The sequence below is a fragment of the Rhododendron vialii genome, chromosome 13a (genome assembly GCF_030253575.1).
Source record: "Rhododendron vialii isolate Sample 1 chromosome 13a, ASM3025357v1".
NCBI lineage: Eukaryota > Viridiplantae > Streptophyta > Magnoliopsida > Ericales > Ericaceae > Rhododendron > Rhododendron vialii.
In genome coordinates, this window is record NC_080569.1 from 21,004,286 (window position 1) to 21,022,144 (window position 17,859).

The window sequence follows — 17,859 nt, forward strand, 5'->3', positions numbered from 1 at the left end:
AGTCAAATATCTGAAAATATTCCAAAAGTAAAAAACATGCTATAAGTAGAAAGACCAAAAAGCAGAAAGCAACTGTATCGATACGGCAAAAATGTCTGTATCGATACAGCATCACTACGGATTACTTCCAACTGCTCTGTTTTCTTATGGTATCGATATGGCAAAAATGCCCGTATCGATACCAACTGCTTTTCACCAGCATTCCAAGTTTTGGCCTAGCATTGACACCCGACGATCCCCCAATAGCCCGACGGCCCACCAAAAGCCTTCAAAACCTTGCTGGCCACGTATCGCGCTACCTCCGGCACTCAGGTACACCCATGGACTAAAATTGGGTCATAAAGCGACGTATTCCGCCGGTTTACCTGAAACGCTTGAGAAAACACTTTACGTCCAAAATTATATAAAAACTAAGGAAAATAATAAATAAACAACATATACCGGGACTAGGCGCACCAAATATCTACAATATTGGGTGTTTATCCCACCCCCTCAACTTGAACGTTGCTAGTCCCAAGCAACATAGACATACTACTAAAAAGAAACTACACAATCCTTCCGACAAAATAGCTTAGCACATGCGCGCACCAGTTCCAACTTAGCAAGAGATCCAAAAACAAGTTTATTCAAATCCCACAACCAACAACTAAAAACTAAGATGGATAACTAAGCATTGAGCACATTCTAAGAAAAGTACAAAAAATCCGTATCCTCGTTGAAAAAGAGGGTATACAAGCTATCACAAATGCATACGCACGCTACACACCATATCCCTAAGGCGGTGCTCGAAAATAGGCAATGGAGAACAAAAATGCCACGCCTTATATGTGGAAAGCACCTTGAACAGAATTCGTAACTACAAAGCTGTAAACATAGTGCCAAAAGGGAACATGCCACAACTAAATTTGCACATCATCAACAATTGAATTGAAATAGAATCAACGCGCACTACGAATCAACTAAGAACTTCATTAAGCTTAAATTGACCTTGGATAAACAAAGAAACAAATAGCAAAATGAGGTGGCGGCCATATACTAGCTTGGTTTAACTACCCCTGGCTGCCACCTACTCAAACTACCAAGTCAACGGCCACAAACCGGTCACAACAAAAACTTGTTAAAACTACTAATTATGAGTTCAACTACTAACAATGAAAACAAGATAGGATAAGTGGGCTGTCAACCACCAAGCACCCTGACCAAGTTGAGGGATTTTCAAATACTACCACCGACGATCACCAACTACTACACATCATCCCTTGACACCGGCTCATCCCCGGTGAAATCATCAGAATCCTCGGCTTGCTCAACAGGCGGCAGAACATATGGCTCATCCGTTGACCCGTCAGATCAGCGAGAAAGCCAGTCTAAACTGTGCTCCATACGGTCGTGTTTCCGTGCCATTTCCCGCCTCTCCTTCTTGTCTTTCCTCAAACTCCCAATGATTGCCACCCCCTGGCAAAATAACTTTTTGTACCAAACCGGCCTCGACGCATCTCTAGGTGGCATTGAAGTCAAATAACTCCCGCCCGGTGCAACCCTTGGAACCCTAGACTGAGACATGCTCTTCGTCAAAACCATACTATTTATTATCCCTGGCTCTGGCCTGCCATTTTCCTTGTACTTCTCGGATGTAGCACCTTGGGCTCGACAAATTTTCGTAATCAAGTATTGGAAAGGCATTCTTGTGTTCGTTGGGGCATTGGACTTAAAATGAACAATTTGCTGAAAAATGTACAATGCCCAATTCATTTTCATTCCCGTTTGCATGAAAGCATAGAGAAGCTCCACATCCTCCAAAGACGGCTTATTTTCAGTGCCATGAGGGTTCAAATTATGATGCACTAATTGGTTAATCAGTTTATACCCCTCCCGAAACCTACCCGACACATTTCCCTCATACAAAGCCAGACGGATTTCATCAAACATAGCAAAATCATCCCTAGGATAGTTAATCTCATGTACAGCTGGGCGGGTATAATCTAAAGCCCTTGCAATAGTCTCATGAGTAATCACAATATCCAAACGCCTGATTTTGGACGTAATTTGAGCACCAACTTCCTCAAATGTTACAGCATCAGGCACAGCCATCTTTTTATAAAATGTGACTACTAAACTCTTATTATATCCTTGGCAATCGCCGAAAAAGTAAGACAAACCTTGCTCGGTAATCCGCCGAATTGCCCGATGTTGTGCCTCAAAGCTCGCCGCATCAACATGGCACTTGTTCTTGACGTTCCTCTTCCCCATGCCATCCTCCCATTTCTTTTGCCTCGCCGACAAAACCTCCTCCAATGCTCGCTTCCTCCTCTGGGTAGGAGGGGGTTTAACCATTTCCTCATCTTCCTCCACCAGTTGCTCATTACCCTCGTCATTACCCTTGGGATCCCGAGAGGAGGAGGGAACATACGGGCCCTTGCCCTTAGCCTTCCTAGTAAGCATTTTCACACGAGGAGCCATTTTTTTTGGATTCTTGAGTGCTAGGGTTTAGAACTTTCAAATTTGGGGTAGGTGAGGTTGAAATTGGTTGGGAAATGGGTTTATGGTGGTTTATGTAGAAGATCTATGGAGGTTTAATGGGATTTTGATGGTGGGTATAAGAAGAAATGAAGAGAGAGAAAGAGAGTTCGAAATACCTTGAGATTGAGAGATTTGGCAAGCAAAACCCACGAATTGACGCTTGAAACTTGGAGAGGAGGCGATTTGGTGGTGGATTGAGAGGTTTTGGAGGATTTTTGGGGTTAGGGTTCAAAGAAGGTGGGTGGTTATGGGATTGAAGAGAGAATGTGGGGGTTAGAAAGTGAAAGGGTCGTGCCCGAAGTCGCCTGAAAAAGGCCTGAGTTCCTCTCGGCATCGATATGGCAATTTTGCCCATATCGATACAACATTGAAATGCATTCTCTCTAAACTTTCTGTTTCCTTATGGTATCGATACAGCTTTTTTTTCTGTATTGATACCGCTCTGAAATGCCCAGAATTTCAAAAGCCAACCCCCTGTGCACTACCACAGCCCACGTTTGCCTCAAAACTCACTCAACATGATACCCAAAGCCTCAAAATCTGAAGATTGCCCCTTTATGCACAAAGCCAAATACAAACCAACCACCCTAACATCCGATTTCCTAAGGATAAAAGTACGATACGGACTTGGCTTTATTTTTAGGGACAATGAGATACATATGTGGTTTAATAATACAAAAATGCCTTGTATCATTTCCTAAATGCGCCATAAATTCCATAATGATTCAAAATAGACAACAAACACACTTAGGCATGAACATGAGATTGTAACCTATGCTAGGAATAAAATGTTAAAAATGGATGAGATATAGGTAAAACTTGATCAAAACATACTCAAACGTCGTGAATTCCACCTTAGTCCATTCATGCAAGTTGAGATATAAAAAATTTGCGTTAAATGAACTCTTGCAAAATAACACTTCGTGAGCATGTGCCAAGTCATTTAATTCCACTAACTTTGTACTAACGGAAGGATTGCTATACTAAAAACGAAAAATAAAACCATATACATATATATAGCATATATATCCCTCCCCCCAACTTGAAATATGCTATGCCCTCATAGCATGGAGAACAACAGTAAGAAGAGAGAAAGAACAAAAGATTGTACCTCCGAGGGAATGTCAACCCCCGTATACCTCGACCAAGTTGGAGGTTTTGGCATCACCGGCTCTTTTCATCATTCGAACGGCTTTCAAGGTCGACTCCTTCGGCTCTTCCAACGGAACCACAGCTAGTCACACAGGGTCATGGCCAAAACTTTATTGGACTAACAACCGCGATATGTAATCGCACCCATGCTTAGGGCTCCTGAATGCCTCATTCACTCCGACTTTAGACCCAATCCACCAAGGCTGGTGTGGTAGCAAGTTCACCCTGTAAAAGACTTAAGCTCGAACTACCTACTAAAAGACAAATAACCTTAGAACTGTTCGACCCGTGTTATCCGGGCGCCCACAAACATATATACAAATAAAATATCAAAGACACCACCCAATTTTCACGCAATCTCAAGAGTCATACTTTTCTTCCCGAGTCTCACCAGCGAGGTAAGACACGGGTAGCTATACTAGACCGTCGAAACCTGTTACATCAACGCCCAAAGTAAAATTCACCGCTTGACCTCGCCAAGCAATTAAGCCCAGCATCCCTTATGATCGAAGCAAAGTGAGATAAGACAGAGCCTAGCGCCAAAGCACGAGAATACCAAGTCTCACCCAAAGACCTAAACTGCCCCCGATAGGGGCATATTTGGAAAGCATAGATCATTAACGACAAACTACTACAAAGAGAACTAATGAAAGCCCTTGACAAAGATGCATTGGTGAAATCTTATAATGTGAATACCCCATAACCTAATAAACATGCAGAAAACATAAAAACAATATTTACAAATGTACAAGCATAAAAAGATTTAATATCAGAGCTCGAAGAGTCCAAATCACAACTAGACTCCTCCAAACAATTAGATCCAGCATCCCCTAAGATCGTGACCAAGCAGGCAACAAGATAGAGTCAAGTGCGGTAGTGGAGCATGGGAATATCAAGGCCGAACCTAAGATTTACACCACCCCCGTTGGGGCTAATTTGGAAGACGTGAGTGGTGCACTGTGAATTACTCCTATCAAAAAAGCTACTGAAAGCCTTATGTCATTGATATTAAAATTGCCCTTACTAATCGGAGCTGGGCACATGATTCTTTTTTTAATAGCAATGTGCAGAGCTATATATACCCAAGTCAATGGTGGGTACCCCTACCCGGGGGCCGGGTCTGACAAACAGTAGTTCAGAGGTTATGCTTTTGCTCCCCGTGCAAATTAAAGTAACACAAACTAACCAACTGGATCATCCGTGTAAACTGGATTGACCAAATCCTTATCGGGCTCTCCAATTTTGAAGCCACCAAGGAAAGGCTTAAGCCTTTGTCCATTCACCTTAAAAGAAGAACAGTTGCTCATGCTTCCTACTTCTATTGCCCAGTGAGGGAAAACAGTTTTAACAACATAAGGACCGGCCCAACGTGAGCACAATTTACCGGGATGAAGATGCAAACGAGAGTTATACAATAACCTTTTTTGACCTCGTTCAAAGTTCTTATGGACAATGTGCTTATCATGCCTAGCTTTGATTTTAGATTTATAAGCATTAGAATGATCATAAGCATCATACCTCATCTCCTCGAGTTTTGTCAATTGGAGATTACAGCGGGCACCGGCGAAGGGCATACTGAAATTGAGCTTCATGATCGCCCAATACGCCTTGTGCTCAAGTTCCACCGGTAAGTGGCAAGCTTTTCCATAGACGAGTCGATAGGGAGACATATCCAAAATTGTCTTGTAGGCAGTACGGTAAGCCCACAAGGCATCGACCAAACGAGTTGACCAATTCTTACGGGTAGCATTAATCGTCTTCTCCAAGATATTCTTAATTTCCCGATTCGCTAACTCCGCTTGACTATTTGTTTGAGGATGGTAAGTTGTTGAGACCTTGTGAATATTGGAGTACTTCTTCATCAAAGCGGCAATGGACCAGTTTCAAAAGTGAGACCCTTGGTCACTGATTATAGCCCTCGACATCCCAAATCTTGATAGAATGTTGTCCCTCAGAAATTCAACCACAACAGAATGATCATTTATGTGCATAGGAATTGCCTCTACCCATTTAGAGATGTAATCGACCGCCAATAAAATGTAGAGGTACCCGAAGGATGAAGGAAAAGGGCCCATGTAGTCAATGCCCCAGCAATCAAAAACTTCAATGATCAAGATAGGTGTAAGAGGCATCTCATTCCGCTGAGTAACGCATCCTAAAAGTTGGCACCAAGCACAACCCCGGTAAAAGGCAAAAAAGTGTCCTTGTACAAATTTGGCCAATAGAACCCGCCCTCCAAAATCTTAGCGGCAGTCTTTTTGAATGAGAAATGGCCACCACAAGCCTCTGTGTGGCAAAAATTCATGACACTTTGTTGCTCGGAGTCGGGATTACAATGACGGACAAGTTGATTAGCGCAATACTTGAATAGGTAAGGGTCATCAAAGGAGAACCTTTTCACCTCCGCTAAAAACTGACGCTTTTCTTGGGTATTCCAATGAGCCGGAGTCAATCCCGTCACCAAGTAATTGACGATGTCCGCATACCATGGAGCTGTAGAGATGCCAAATAAGTGTTCATCCGGAAAGGAGTCACCGATAGGGATATGAGAAGTGTGGTCTTCGAACTCCAATCGAGACAAGGGTCGGCCACCACATTCTTTATGCCCTTCTTATCCTTGATTGTAAAGTCAAACTCTTGTAAGAGGAGAATCCACCTAATCAGCCGCACCTTAGCATCTTGCTTAGTAAAGAGGTATTTGAGCGCGGAATGATCTGTGTAGACAATGATCGAAGCTCCCACTAAATAAGACCAAAATTTATCCAATGCAAAGACTATAGCCAATAACTCCTTCTCGGTTGTAGAATAATTCATTTGGGCCTCGTTGAGCGTCTTGCTGGCATAGTAGATCACATATGGCTCTTTCCCTTGCCTTTGGCCCAAAACGGCCCCGACGGCATAATCACTGGCATCACATATAAGTTCAAAAGGCAATTCCCAATCTGGAGACCAAATTATGGGCGGAGAGGTAAGACTGGATTTAAGCTTGGCGAAAGCTGCCTCACATGCCTAAGTCCACTCAAAAGGCACATCTTTTGAAAGCAAATGGCACAACGACCGAGCAATGACACTGAAATCCTTTATGAATCGTCGATAAAACCTGCATGCCCCAAGAAAGAACGGATGTCCTTCACACACTTCAGAGTAGGGAGGTTCCTAATTAAATCAATCTTTGCTTGATCTACTTCAATGCCCTTAGAGGACACTATATGGCCAAGAACGATGCCTTCGGTCACCATAAAGTGACATTTTTCCCATATTCAGCACTAGGTCCTTTTCCTCGCACCGGGCTAGCATTAGCCCTAAGTTGGTGAGACACGCTTCAAAAGAGTCACCAAACACGAAAAAATCGTCCATAAAAACCCCCCACAATCTTCTCCACCATGTCACTGAAGATTCCCATAATACACCGAGAAATGGTGTCGAGGGTGTTGCAAAGCCCGAACGGCATGCGTCGATATGCAAAGGTCCCGAATAGGCATGTGAAAGTAGTCTTCTCTTGATCCTCCAAAGCCACCTCTATCTGATTATAACCGGAGTATCCGTCGAGGAAGCAACAGAAGTACTTATGGCCAGCCACCCTCTCCAAGATTTGATCTATGAAGGGGAGAGGAAAGTGGTCCTTTCTTGTGCTTGCATTTAACTTCCGGTAATCAATGCACACCCTCCAATCGATTTGAACATGTGTTGAGATTAGTTCGTCTTTGTCATTCCTCACAACTGTCACCCCGGACTTCTTAGGTACCACTTGTATCGCGCTAACCCACTTAGAATCCACTATCGAGTAAATAATGCTGACGTCCAAGAGTTTGAGCACTTCCGCTCGCACGACGTCCTTCATAATCGGGTTCAACCACCGTTGAGGTTGGCGAGAAGGTTTGACATCGTCTTCCAAGTATATGCGATGAGAACAAAGAGATGCATCGATGCCTTTGATATTGGCTATAGTCCACCCGATTGCCTTGGAATGCTTCCGTAACAAAGCAAGTAATTCCAACTTTTGAAGTTTGCTTAGGACAGAGGAGATCACCACCGGGTATGTTTGGCCATCGCCAAGATAAGCATACTTGAGTGTGTTCGGTAGCGCCTTTAACTCGAGCATCGAGGGTTCCACACTAGACGGAACGACTGGCTTCTCAAATGGGGGTAGCTCCTCAAATTTTGGAATCCATGAGTTGATGCCACATTTGTCCTCCTCATCTAATAAGGAGCATAAATATTCAACCTCGGGGGAATCAAGAAAGTCAGCCTCTGCGGAAGTAAGTGCTACCTCTAACTCATCATTGCAAAGGAACTCATCCACATGGTCTTGAACTAGAGAGTCAATCACATGCACTCGGCATACATCGTCGTCATCCCCCATTTGGCTTCCGATTTGGAACATGTTGACTTGCATCTTCATAATCCCAAAACTCATGTTAAGCCGCCCATCCCGGCAATGAATCACGGAATCAGATGTTGCTAAGAACAGGCGCCCTAGAATAATTGGAACGGGCGCCTGAGCCGCCGGCACTGGACAAGTGTCTAGAACCACAAAATCCATCAGATATACAAATTGGTCAACCTGAACGAGCACATCCTTCCCCATACCCTTAGGAACACGAATACTCCTATCCGCCGATTGTAATGTCACCCGTGTCGGCTTCATTTACCCCATACCAAGTTGCTCATACACCGAGAATGGCAAGAGGTTCACACTCGCCCCTAAATCAAGAAGAGCTTTCTCCACGACCTTGCCCCCCAATAGTGATGGATATCGTAGGACACCCCGGATTGTTATATTTGGGTGGAAGAGTCGACTGAAAGAGAGAACTCACTTACTCGGTTAAGAACACCTTCTTTTGAACTTGGAGCTTGCGTTTATGAGTACACAAGTCCTTCAAAAATTTGGCATACGACGGAATCTGTTTAATAGCATCGATCAAGGGAAGGTTAACCGTCACTTGCTTAAGCACGTCATGGATATTAGTATTCACATTTGGTTTGGCCAGCATCTTTAGTCGGTTAGGATATGGCGCGGGAACAGTGAATACCGGTGTAGAGTCACTTTCCTTTCTTTCCTTTCTCCTCTTCTGTAGGTGCTTGCTTGGTAGATTCCCCATTTGGTGTAGTTGGCTTTGACGGTGCCGGAAAAGGTAGTAAAATATGCGTAACCTGCGGCTCCACTTGAGCATTGTCCTCCATTTTCCCACTTCTCAAAGAAATTATGGCCTTTGCTTGCTCGGGGATAGTCACCGAAGAGCTTTGCACAAAGTGTTGGCCTTGTGGATTTGGTTGAGGCTGAGACGAGAACTTCCCTTTCTCTTGTTGTAAAACGCCAATTGCCGTGGTCAATTTGCCCATTTGACTCCTTATGTCGTTCATAGTGTAGACACCTCCCAAACGGGGCATCGCCATACAGATTGATCACGTTTGTTTGGTTCCACTTCATAAACCAAGATCGTGGATATTTTCATGGCTAGGAACATCGCCACACGATAATGGTTATCATCAAAATAGAATCGCCACCTAATTTATTAAAACAAGGAAAAATAGGCAGAGATTCCGGGTACGGGAGACAAGAGTACAAATTTATCATCGAAACTTATAATTTTTTAAAATATCACTAGAAGTCAGCTAATCTCGAAAAGAGACTGTCATAGCTATCTCTGGCCCCTTGGTTTCTGTCTATGAGATGGCACGAGTTTTTTTTTTAATTTTTTTTTTTGTCTTTTTAAGAAAATTATGAGTTTCGAATTGAAAATTTTACTTTTGCAATTCCTCTCAAAGAGGTGAATCAATAAATCGTAAAAGTTTGACGCAAAATTAACAAATAAAAAAATGATTAATTACAATAAAATAAGCCATTTTGACTTATTAAGCCAAAACCACCCTAAGTCATTTTGAATTATTAAACGAAAACCACCTTTCTTTATTAAAGTTTCACTTATTAAGAACATGTACATCAACGTAGCTATATGTGATAAAATACCTAACCAAACCCACAAAAATCAATTGCAGCAGAATAGCAAAACTGGAAGGTAAAATACCTTCGATGGAATTGCTCGGAAAACTACTGAGGTACTGTTCATAGCTATAGTTCCCCCCCCCCCCTTTCCCTTCTCTAGTTTACTGTTCATAGTATACTTTATATTATTTTATAAAAATAAAGATAATAATAGAGAGGATTGGTATGGGGTTGAGAAAAATATGAGTAGGTAAAGTAAAAAAAGTGCACTATTGGATAGCTAAAATATACATCCTTGGTGTACATGCTCTAAGAGCATCCACATTAGGCTCTTTAAATTCTGTTTTTAGCTAAAGTGGCAAGGAAAAGCCCAAAAACCATGCTGCATCAGCCTCGCTTCTCCCTCTCAGTATTTTACAATGCTACAGTGACTCTTTAAAGGTAAAGAGTTACTATTCACTTGTTATTTGTTTTTTATTCAATTTTTTGTACTTCTAAATCTTTATTTCCTCCATCTTTCTGAATTCTCGCACAAATTTTCCTTCCACGCAATCCTCGTCTTGACTCCATCATTATTTTTGCAATTTATTAAAGCAATTTTAATGGTTCCAATAACTTCCACCGCTAGTTTCTGTTCAAGTTTCACTTTTCCGTCGTCGTCTTCCGATCCACGAATAGGAATCCCGCTTCTGCTCCATTATTGGAGGCCATCTATCTTCCACCCATCGACCCACAAACACAAAAACCCAAAGATTGTTACCCCTTTTACGATTAATATTTGAATTTCTCGAGAAAGGTTTAGATTTGTACAACTGCTTCATTTTGATTGTTTGTTGGGGTTTCTAGTGATCACTCTTTGAATGGTGGAAAATTGATGTGGTGAAATAATTAGCGGAGATGGTACGTTGGTTGGATGCTCTATTTTTTAAGAGAAGCAATTTGAGAAGAATATACATAAGAGAGTGGGAAAAAAATAGTGGAATCAATAAAAAAGAAATTATAAAAACACAATATTTTATTGGCAAAGTTTTCGGATAGAGAGTCTGATACAATCGACATTGTAAAAGTGGCTAGTTAAAGTAATAACGTGAGTTTTTATGGGGTAATTTGATCTAAAATTTAAAAAGAATGGTGCGGATACTCAAAAGTATGAGGAAACTTTTGGCCACAGCAGTGATTAAATACTGAGAAAGTTGCGAACGTGCGAAATGACCTAGGGTCATTGCTAAGTACGAACAAACTTAGCAAGAGTGCAAAAAGATTTGCTAAAAATGAGTAAACTTAGCAAATGGCAACGTGTACTGCCAGAGAATTCCCAAGCATAAGCAGAAACTTACAACGTGTAGGAGCAAAATGAACTTGCTCGGATCTTGAGAGCTTTGCTCGTCATTTAAGAGAAAATAACGAGTATAGCTGAGGAGCAATTGTAAGGAGATATTTCCAAACAGGCACAAATAGGGCTCGAACAGATGGTACGTGTGACCATGGTATAAATATGATAGGGACAGGCGCCGTGCAAGATGGTGGTCGGCTATATGGACCAGTGACATATGAAGTCACTGGTCCAAGTGGTTTGTTCGGGGCTAAGGACCAGTAAACATGAGAAGTTTTTGGTCCAAAAGGTTGAACAGTGACATGTGAAGTCACCGGTCTAAGTGGTCTGTTCGGCAATGAGAAGGCCGAACAGGAGGAGAAATCTGGGGAAAGCAGCCTCAGATGCAAGGAACACTCTAGAAGGATCCAGAACAGTGGTATTCCGTTAAGGAATGAGATCCTGAGAATGTAGGATCTGGGAAAGATATCCAACGGGAATGGGATGTTCGGCCAGCAATGGAAAAGAGTCCTAAAAGGACTAAGGTAATGAACTGATAAGGGAACGAAAATCCGAGATATCTTGGGTTTCCTATACGAGATCGGAATCCTAGGGCAACAGGGATGCTAGGGTAGCAAGCATCTATGAATCTATAAATACGAGGTAAACCTAGAGGTAAAAGGTACGCAATAGGCAGCACTTTGCATTATACGAGTTTCCTGCTGATAATTAGGGTTTATTGCTAGTACGTGATACTAACTTAGGCATCATAGGGCCTTTGCCACGAGAGGCAAAGGTGCGCTCACCCCCTGTCTGTTTTGCAGATTAGGTTCTCGACGACGTGCTAGGGTTCCAGTGAAGAGACATGAGAAGCCGTTACACTCTTGTGCTATTCAAAGCCTCTTTTGTTTTTGTGCACTTACAAATCTGGCGGCCGAGGAATAGATCTGGTGGCCGAAAAATAGATCTAGTGGCCGAGGAATGAACACTCACGGGAAAATAGATTTCTTTTTTCTTTATTTCACTTTTTTTAACTTTTTCTAAGAATAATTTTTTTTCTTTATTTCACTTTTTTTAACTTTTTGTAAGAATAATTTTCTGGTATAACATTCCTGGCAACTGAACAGAGCCTTAATGATGAACAAAGTTAAAATATATAATTAAATGTAGCCAAAGAGGAATTTGCATGTGGTTTTCCAAGATGCTTATATGACATTGTGACAACTCAATATAGCATATTTAACAGCTAGATAGATACAGCCTCTGCACAGTTCAGTTGTAGAAATAAGAATTAACTTAATTACGGTTAGAAAAATGATTAGGTTATTGAATGTATAGAAATGTTTGCAGAGGGAAGTCCAAGAGAGGAAAATAATCAAAATGTGGTTGGTGGCTGCTATGTACAAAATTCAACACAGATGACTCTCTTTTCGTCGCCGTCTTCTTCTTCATCTCCTCGTTCTCTCTTTTTTATTTTTTATTCACATAACAATTGCATTCAAAACTTTTAAATGACAGTCCAAGTTTTTAATATTTGTGAATCGTAATACTAATTTTGATTACCATTTAATTGATGTAAGAACAGATTCCTACTTAATTTGATATGTCATTCTAACTTGAGATCATGGTAATCAAGAATCATTTTTCATTTGATCAAAGAAGAGAAAATGATCACTTTCCATTCTCTCACATGCACTTTTTCTGTTGAATTTAGGAGAACGAAATATTGAGAGAATATTGGTTTATTTCTGAATCAAGTCTTTACAAAGATACAAACCCCTTTATATATAGAGAATCTAAACTAGGAAAGAAGTTGAACTAGGAAAGAATAAATATACAATATTCCTATGCTACAATCAAGGATCTTCAGTCAATCAATTAGGCAACCAATCAACCAGATTTTCCTCTAACACTCCCCCTCAAGTTGGAGAGTGAATATCATGAAGTCCCAACTTGCCACTTAAATATTGAAATTGTTCCAATCCCAAAGGTTTGGTGAAGATGTCTGTCTGCAAGTTGAGATTTTGACTGAACATAGGATGGAGCAATTACTCCAGCTTGCAATTTTTCCCGAACAATGTGGCAATCAATCTCTATATGTTTCGTGCGTTCGTGAAAAACGGAATTTTTGGCAATGTGGAGAGCTGCCTGGTTGTCACAAAATAAGGATGCTGGCTGGCTTTGTGGAATTTTGAGATCTTCCAAAATGTGCCATATCCATGTAATTTCTAAACATGTTGCAGCCATGGCACAATATTTGGCTTCAGCAGAAGAACGAGCCACGTTGGTTTGCTTCTTTGATTTGTTTCCAAGAAATCAAAGAATTTCCCAGAAAGACACAGAATCCTGTAATTGAACGCCGAGTTGTCTCACACACCTTGTGTTAATTTACCCAATGGTTCCGTCGTACCTATTAACTCTACTGGCACACTCCTCTTTAACAAAGATGTTGTTTTAAAAGATGTTCTTCATGTGCCTTCCTTTCGATTAAATCTTTTGTCTGCCAATAAAGTTACCCAATCCTTAAACTGTTATGTGATCTTATTCCCGGATTTCTATGGTTTGCAGGACTTGGCTATGGGGAAGATGATTGGCTGGGGTAAGCAAAGTGGCGGCCTCTATTACATGTCACCAGATCGCACCTCGCCAACTGCTTACCATTCTACCCATCCCGATTCTATCTGGAACCATCGCATTGGCCCCCCATCACCTACCTGTCTACGTCTCATCTCTAAGTCCAATTCTTTCGTTTTTGTATTTTTTGACAATTTTTGTCATGTTTGTTCTTTGGCCAAACAGACTAAATTGCCATTTCCGACAAGTTATATTTCTTCTACCTTGCCTTTTCAATTAATCCATTGTGATATTTGGAGTCCACATAGACATCAAACACATTCTGGTGCTCGTTATTTTTTAACCATTGTGGATGACTTTACTCGTTGTACATGGTTATTTCTAATGTCTCGTAAATCTGATGCTTCTTCTTTACTTAAATCATTTTTTACCTTTGTTCACAACCAATTTAACGCACACATCAAAATCTTTTGGAGTGACAATGGTAGTGAATTTCTTTCTCTCCAATCGTTTTTTATAACTAAAGGTGTTGAATTTCAGACCTCTTGCGTCTCCACTCCACAACAAAATGGAGTTGTAGAACGTAAATATGGTCATATATTGCGAGTTGTTCGTGCTCTCCTTTTCCAATGTAATTTGCCCATTCATTTTTAGGGTGAGTGTGTTACCACCGCTGTTTATTTAATCAATCGATTGCCTACTCGACTCCTTTCTAACATTACACCTTTTGAGCGTTTGTATGGTCATCCACCCACTTACGACCACCTTCGTGTTTTTGGAAGTTTATGTTATGCTACTATTGTCAAACCTGTTTCTAAGTTTGCTCCTCGTGCTAGGCATTGAGTTTTTTTGGGCTATCCTACAGGCCAAAAGGGTTACAAATTGTTAGATTTAGATTCCCATAAAATTTTTGTTAGTAGGGATGTCCGTTTTCATGAGCATATCTTTCCCTATAAAGGGACGTCTTCTCTTGATTTTCACCCCGTTCTTACACCTGCACCCGACCTCAACTACACCACACATTTATCCAATTCTACTACCCCACTTACCCGCGATATACAAACCGATTACTCAACCGATTCAACTAACCCTATTACTCCACCCAACCCCACCGATCGGCCAACCGAATCCTCAACTGATCAGTCTACCCACATTCCACCACCAATCACTCAACCGCTTACTCTACCAGACCCACTACCTTCCTTTACTACTTCCACATCACCTAATGCTCCACGTCATTCGACCCGACCTCGCGCCCGACCTGCGTGGCATGCCAACTATCAAATGCCCTTTGCCCATACTGCTTCCTCACAATCATCCATTCTGTCACCATGTCCAACCCGAGGTACAAGCCACCCTCTTTCTAACTCTCTCTCTCTCTCTCTCTCTCTCTCTCTTATTCACGTATTTCTCTTGCCCATTATTCTTTTCTTACTTCTATTTTTGGTCTCCGTGAACCCACTAACTATGATCAGGCAATTCTTGACCCGAAATGGGGGGATGCTATGCAAGCCAAACTTGATGCTCTTGCTCGCAATAATACTTGGTCTCTTGTTCCTCTACCTGCTGGTCATAAACCCATTGGCTGCAAATGGGTCTATAAGATCAAGTACAATTCAAACGGGTCTATTGAACGTTACAAGGCCCACCTCATTGTTACACTCAAATTGAAGGAGTTGATTATTTAAAGACTTTCTCTCCCACTGCCAAGCTGACCACAGTGCGCTGTCTCTTAGCGGTGGCCACTTCTCACAATTGGATCCTACACCAAATGGATGTTCATAACGCTTTTCTGTATGGCGATCTTGATGAGCTTGTCTATATGAACCTTCCCTCTTGTCTTCGCCGATAGGGGGAGAATATGGTATGTCGGCTCAATAAGTCATTATATGGTTTGAAGCAAGCTTTCCGTAATTGGTTTGCCAAATTTTCTTGTGCTATTCAAAAGGCAGGTTTCACTCAATCAAAGGCCGACTATTCTCTATTTACCAAGTCCGAAAGTAACACATGTACTGCAGTACTTATTTATGTGGACGACATTATCGTCACTGGCAATAATGAACAAGCAATCAAGTCTCTCAAAGACTTCCTTTTGCAACAATTTCACATCAAAGATCTTGGCAATCTCAAATCTTTCCTTGGCATTGAAGTCTCCCGGTCCAAAAAGGGAATTTTCATTTCCCAACGGAAATATGCATTGGATATTCTAAATGATGTGGCAATATTAGGATCTCGTCCTAATTCTTTCTCAATGGAGGCATATTTGAAATTGAATCCCGATGATGGCGACCCATTACATGATCCAACCAAATATAGAAGATTGGTTGGGAGATTGATTTACCTAACAGTAACAAAGCCAGACTTAGTATACTCTGTGCAAATACTAAGTCAATTTATGCAGGATCCTCGGAAACCACATTGGGAAGCTGTTCTAAGAGTTTTACGTTTCATTAAAGGGAATCCTGGTCAAGGATTATTCTTTCCTTCGTTCAATAATCCTACGTTAAAGGCTTATTGTGATTCAAATTGGGCAGGTTGTGAGAAAATAAAGAAGAATCAGAAGCAATATGGTCCGTAGCACCACTATCTAAAATCCAACAATTTGAGGAGATAGAATTAACAGATGGATGATTATACAAACCTACGACATTTGCATAAACATCATTATTACCCTTGGATAAATGTGGCGCATTTGCCACGACAGTGGTCAATTGTTGATACTGCTCGACAGAAAGCCCTAAGAGAGGCGGCATAGCACCGTTGGGAGATGTTGCATGTGCAGCAACAGGATTGGATCGAGCACCATATTGTTGATTGGGCTGTCCCGAACGGTTACTTGGTGATTTAAAATTGGGATCATATTTTGGTTTAAAATTGGGATCATGCCATGGGTGCCCGATTGGAAATCCATGCAACTTATAACAACTTTCAATAGTATGTGTATCCTTTTTGCAATATTTGCAAAATAATCCCATGGTTGGCTGGTATAGAAGATGAAAGGCTTCAGAAAAATCAAAAACTGTATCCAGTTTTGAATCGAACCGATTTGTTCAATCGATTGTTGATAAAATAATTGGATGATACGAAAGTGGTGATTTAATGGTTGTTGTAGAAAGCTAAAAAGGGATTGATGGAGAAAAAAAAAAACCACAGTGGGCACAGAAAAAATAGCTAGGTATAAAACCCTAGCTCTGATACCATGTTGAATTTAGGAGAATGAAATATTGAGAGAATATTGGTTTATTTCTGAATGAATTCTTTATAAAGATACAAACCCCTTTATATACAGAGAATCTAAACTAGGAAAGAAGTTGAACTAGGAAAGAATAAATATACAATATTCCTATGCTACAATTAAGGATCTTCAGTCAATCAATTAGGCAACCAATCAACCGAATTTTCCTCTAACATTTTCCACCATCCAAATCAAGGCTAAAAGGCTATAAAAAATATATAAAAAAATCAAACGGCAAAAAGGATATATTTTCTTTCTTGGGGTAATTCAGAACTGATCCCACCAATCGTTATCTTATAAGTAAATTGTTGAGAAAAATCTTAAGTAAATATGTGATGTTTGAGACAAATTGTCAATACTTAAATAGGCTTTGACCATAGTCCTTGGGAGATGTGGCCCATTTATAGTGGGTCTGAGAGCTAGGCTGGGATGGTATATAGATCTAAAACCTCATCGATTTTGGGCTTGGTATTGGATTGGATGATAGTTTGGCCCAAAATGTGAAAACTTTCAATTGTGATAAAAATTATTGTCGCTACTTGAGTACTTTTGAACTTAATTTCTTAAGAACCGATCAGTTTATTGTTCCAAGTCTCTGCATTTTAATTGGTGACTTGCTACATTTTTAAGAAGGGAAAATTGATCTGATCATAACTTTTCGTTTTTCAGCCTTGCTTTTGGTAAACGTACAATTTTGCTATAAGATGCCCCAAAGGCAGTTTCAATTATTTAGAGGCGTGTTTGGGAGTCAATTATTTTTTAAATTATATATAGTGGATTGTTGACGATAAAGGTTTTGCAGAAAGAACAGCATAATCTTGAGTGAATAGGGAATTGTAAAGTATAAACTTTTGAATTATGGTTCTACGCTTGCACTTGGAAGATTTTGGGGGCCAATAAACTTTAAAAATAAACATATTTTGAACACTTTGAGTTATCAAAAGCAACAAATTTTTGTACCTCCACTGCAAAATAAATAATGACCTACATATTGAACCGATAACTCAACGGTTAACTGATCATCCGCCATTTTTTTCTTCCAGTATTTGTGGCCAGTACTAGCAGAACTCATACAAATTCATTTTTTGTTTTGCATAGAGCATGATTTTTTTTTCGATT

General features: G+C 40.7%; 1 protein-coding gene across 1 annotated transcript; it reads right to left on the reverse strand.

Moving 5' to 3' along the window:
• Positions 1 to 5,555: 5,555 nt before the first annotated feature.
• Positions 5,556 to 8,320, reverse strand: LOC131313977 (uncharacterized). Its single transcript, XM_058342473.1, has 4 exons — positions 7,036 to 8,320; positions 6,773 to 6,898; positions 6,159 to 6,668; positions 5,556 to 5,827 (listed from the first exon to the last, which is right to left on the reverse strand). The coding sequence occupies exons 1-4, from the start codon at positions 8,318 to 8,320 to the stop codon at positions 5,556 to 5,558; spliced, it is 2,193 nt and encodes a 730-aa protein (XP_058198456.1).
• Between the last annotated feature and the right edge of the window lie 9,539 nt (positions 8,321 to 17,859).